Raw genomic sequence first — 2265 nt, 5'->3', positions numbered from 1 at the left:
ATGCTGAGATACTTGCAATTTACGAGGCAAGTCGAGAATGTGTTTGGTTAAGATCAATGACACAACATATTCGAGGAACATGTGGATTAACATCTAATAAAGAAGTACCAACAATTCTCTATGAAGATAATGCTGCTTGCATCGCTCAACTTAAAGGAGGGTACATTAAAGGAGACAGAACTAAACATATTTCACCAAAATTCTTCTTTACACACAATCTTCAAGAAAATGGTGATATCGATGTTCAACAAATTCGATCAAGTGATAATCTTGCAGACTTATTCACGAAGTCATTACCAACATCAACTTTTGAGAAGATGGTTCACAAAATTGGAATGCGTCGATTAAAGGATCTCCACGAATGCCAAAATGAGGGGGAGTAATTTCATACTGCACTCTTTTTTTCTTGACCGAGTTTTGTCCCACTGGGTTTTCTCGGCGAGGTTTTTAATGAGACAGTTATTATGGACATCCAAGGGGGAGTGTTATAAATAGTATTAATTATGTTGATGTCCAAATCTTTTATTTATTACCATTAATGTAATCAACATTCCTTTTTTCTTAGTTTCCCTTTCTCTTAGTTTCTTAATATTTGACTCTTGTATGTGTATAAATAGGAGATCACCTATTGGAATAAAACACTCAGAAAATTCTCATCTCTTCTCTATTTTCTTTCTCTAAATTATAATATTACATAATACTAATATTTCATAATAAAATAAAAAAAAATGTTGTTGTTTTCTTGTAGTTAAAGTCACCACTTCCTTATATATCTTTATCTTTATATTAAGAATCATTTTTTTTTTTTTTTTTATAAAAACTCCTCTTTTTCAGCAGCTTAACAAAATAAAAAAGTAAAATTATCTTGTAATTTTAGACTCTCTCTCCTTCTTTCAGATATGGGCGCCACAGTCAACAAAAATGAGGGAAAATGTGTAGTGTCAAACTCAATTATTATATAGAGTAGATATTTTTTCTTTATATTAATGTTTATACATATTTTTTATTAAAAAATAATTATATATAATTCTTTTTTTTTTTTTTTGAGAAAAGATCTGTTATTATAATTCATATAGAGTCGTTTACAACAACAGAGAAAATAGTAGAAAGAATCTCTTCTAACCATATACAATTATTATCCAGCTGTAATGCTTGTTTAGCCAAACCATGAGCGGCTTGGTTAGCATCTCTCCTAATATGAGAAACACAAACATTAGAGAAAGAGGATAAATGAAAAGTTACATCAGAAACCAAATCAAAGAAACCCAAATTTTGTGAAATGCACCCATTCAAAGCATTAACAAGTATTAGGCAATCAGTTTCCACATAGTCAATAGGAATCTGATATTGCTTTGCCCACGAGAGACCAACGAACATCGCTTTAGCCTCCATTTCCTGCGACTTAAAATTGCCTACTGCTGGTTTAGACATTGCTCCCACGACTTGGCCAGCCGAATTTCGAATTATAGCACCAATACCAATTTTGCTCCTCGAAGAATCCAAAGTCGCATCTACATTTAATTTGAATTTATTCTCTGGAGGAGGCTGCCACTTTGTAACTGGTGTTGGACTGGTGCGTGAACTAGCTGCTGGTTTTGCAGCAGAGTTGACACTCTGAAATTGTTGTAAATAGGCAGCAGATTGTGTCAACATTTGGATAGGTGTCTTTACCATTTTTCCATGTACATAGCTATTTCGATCAGACCATATGAACCACATGAGGCAAAGAATACTCTCAAGGTCTGGTTTGTTGTAAATTGTGGATAAATGCATTAGGTAATCTCCATCTCTCATTCGAAGTACACTTGTAAAATCTATGGTAAAACCAAAAATTTTCAAAACCTCCTTAGCATGACAGGAAGAAAATAGAACATGCCCTATGGATTCCCATGCCATTGTACACAGTGAGCAAGTTGCGGATGTGATGATTTTTTTATGACACAAAGATTTGGCTACTGGAATGGAAGATTGGATGACTTTCCAACCAAAAATCTTAACCTTAGAAGGCAGATTTAATCCCCAAAACGACTTCCACCATGTCTCCTGTGTACAAATAATCCCCTGAAGCTTCATAGTGCCAGATCCATCTATCATTAGTTGGAAAGAAAGACAATGGAATTGAGAGAATATGTTCCACATCAGATGGTGAAAAATCAGATTTCAAAAGCTCCAAATTCCATTCCCTATTAGTTGTGATGTAGTCTGCAACAAGATTTGATTGAGCACCAGTGTAGTAATAAAACTTAAAGCTCTTATAATTCTTTT

The 2265-nt window shown here is 33.7% G+C and overlaps 1 protein-coding gene across 1 annotated transcript; it reads right to left on the bottom strand.

Annotated features, from left to right (window-relative positions):
• Window positions 1-1068: 1068 nt before the first annotated feature.
• Window positions 1069-1896, bottom strand: LOC115696344 (uncharacterized). The gene has a single exon (XM_030623249.1). The coding sequence runs from the start codon at window positions 1894-1896 to the stop codon at window positions 1069-1071; it is 828 nt and encodes a 275-aa protein (XP_030479109.1).
• Between the last annotated feature and the right edge of the window lie 369 nt (window positions 1897-2265).

The sequence above is a fragment of the Cannabis sativa genome, chromosome 7, assembly GCF_029168945.1.
Source record: "Cannabis sativa cultivar Pink pepper isolate KNU-18-1 chromosome 7, ASM2916894v1, whole genome shotgun sequence".
NCBI classification, from domain to species: domain Eukaryota; kingdom Viridiplantae; phylum Streptophyta; class Magnoliopsida; order Rosales; family Cannabaceae; genus Cannabis; species Cannabis sativa.
Note: the sequence above shows the minus strand (reverse complement) of the source record. Positions and strands in the feature narration are given on the sequence as shown.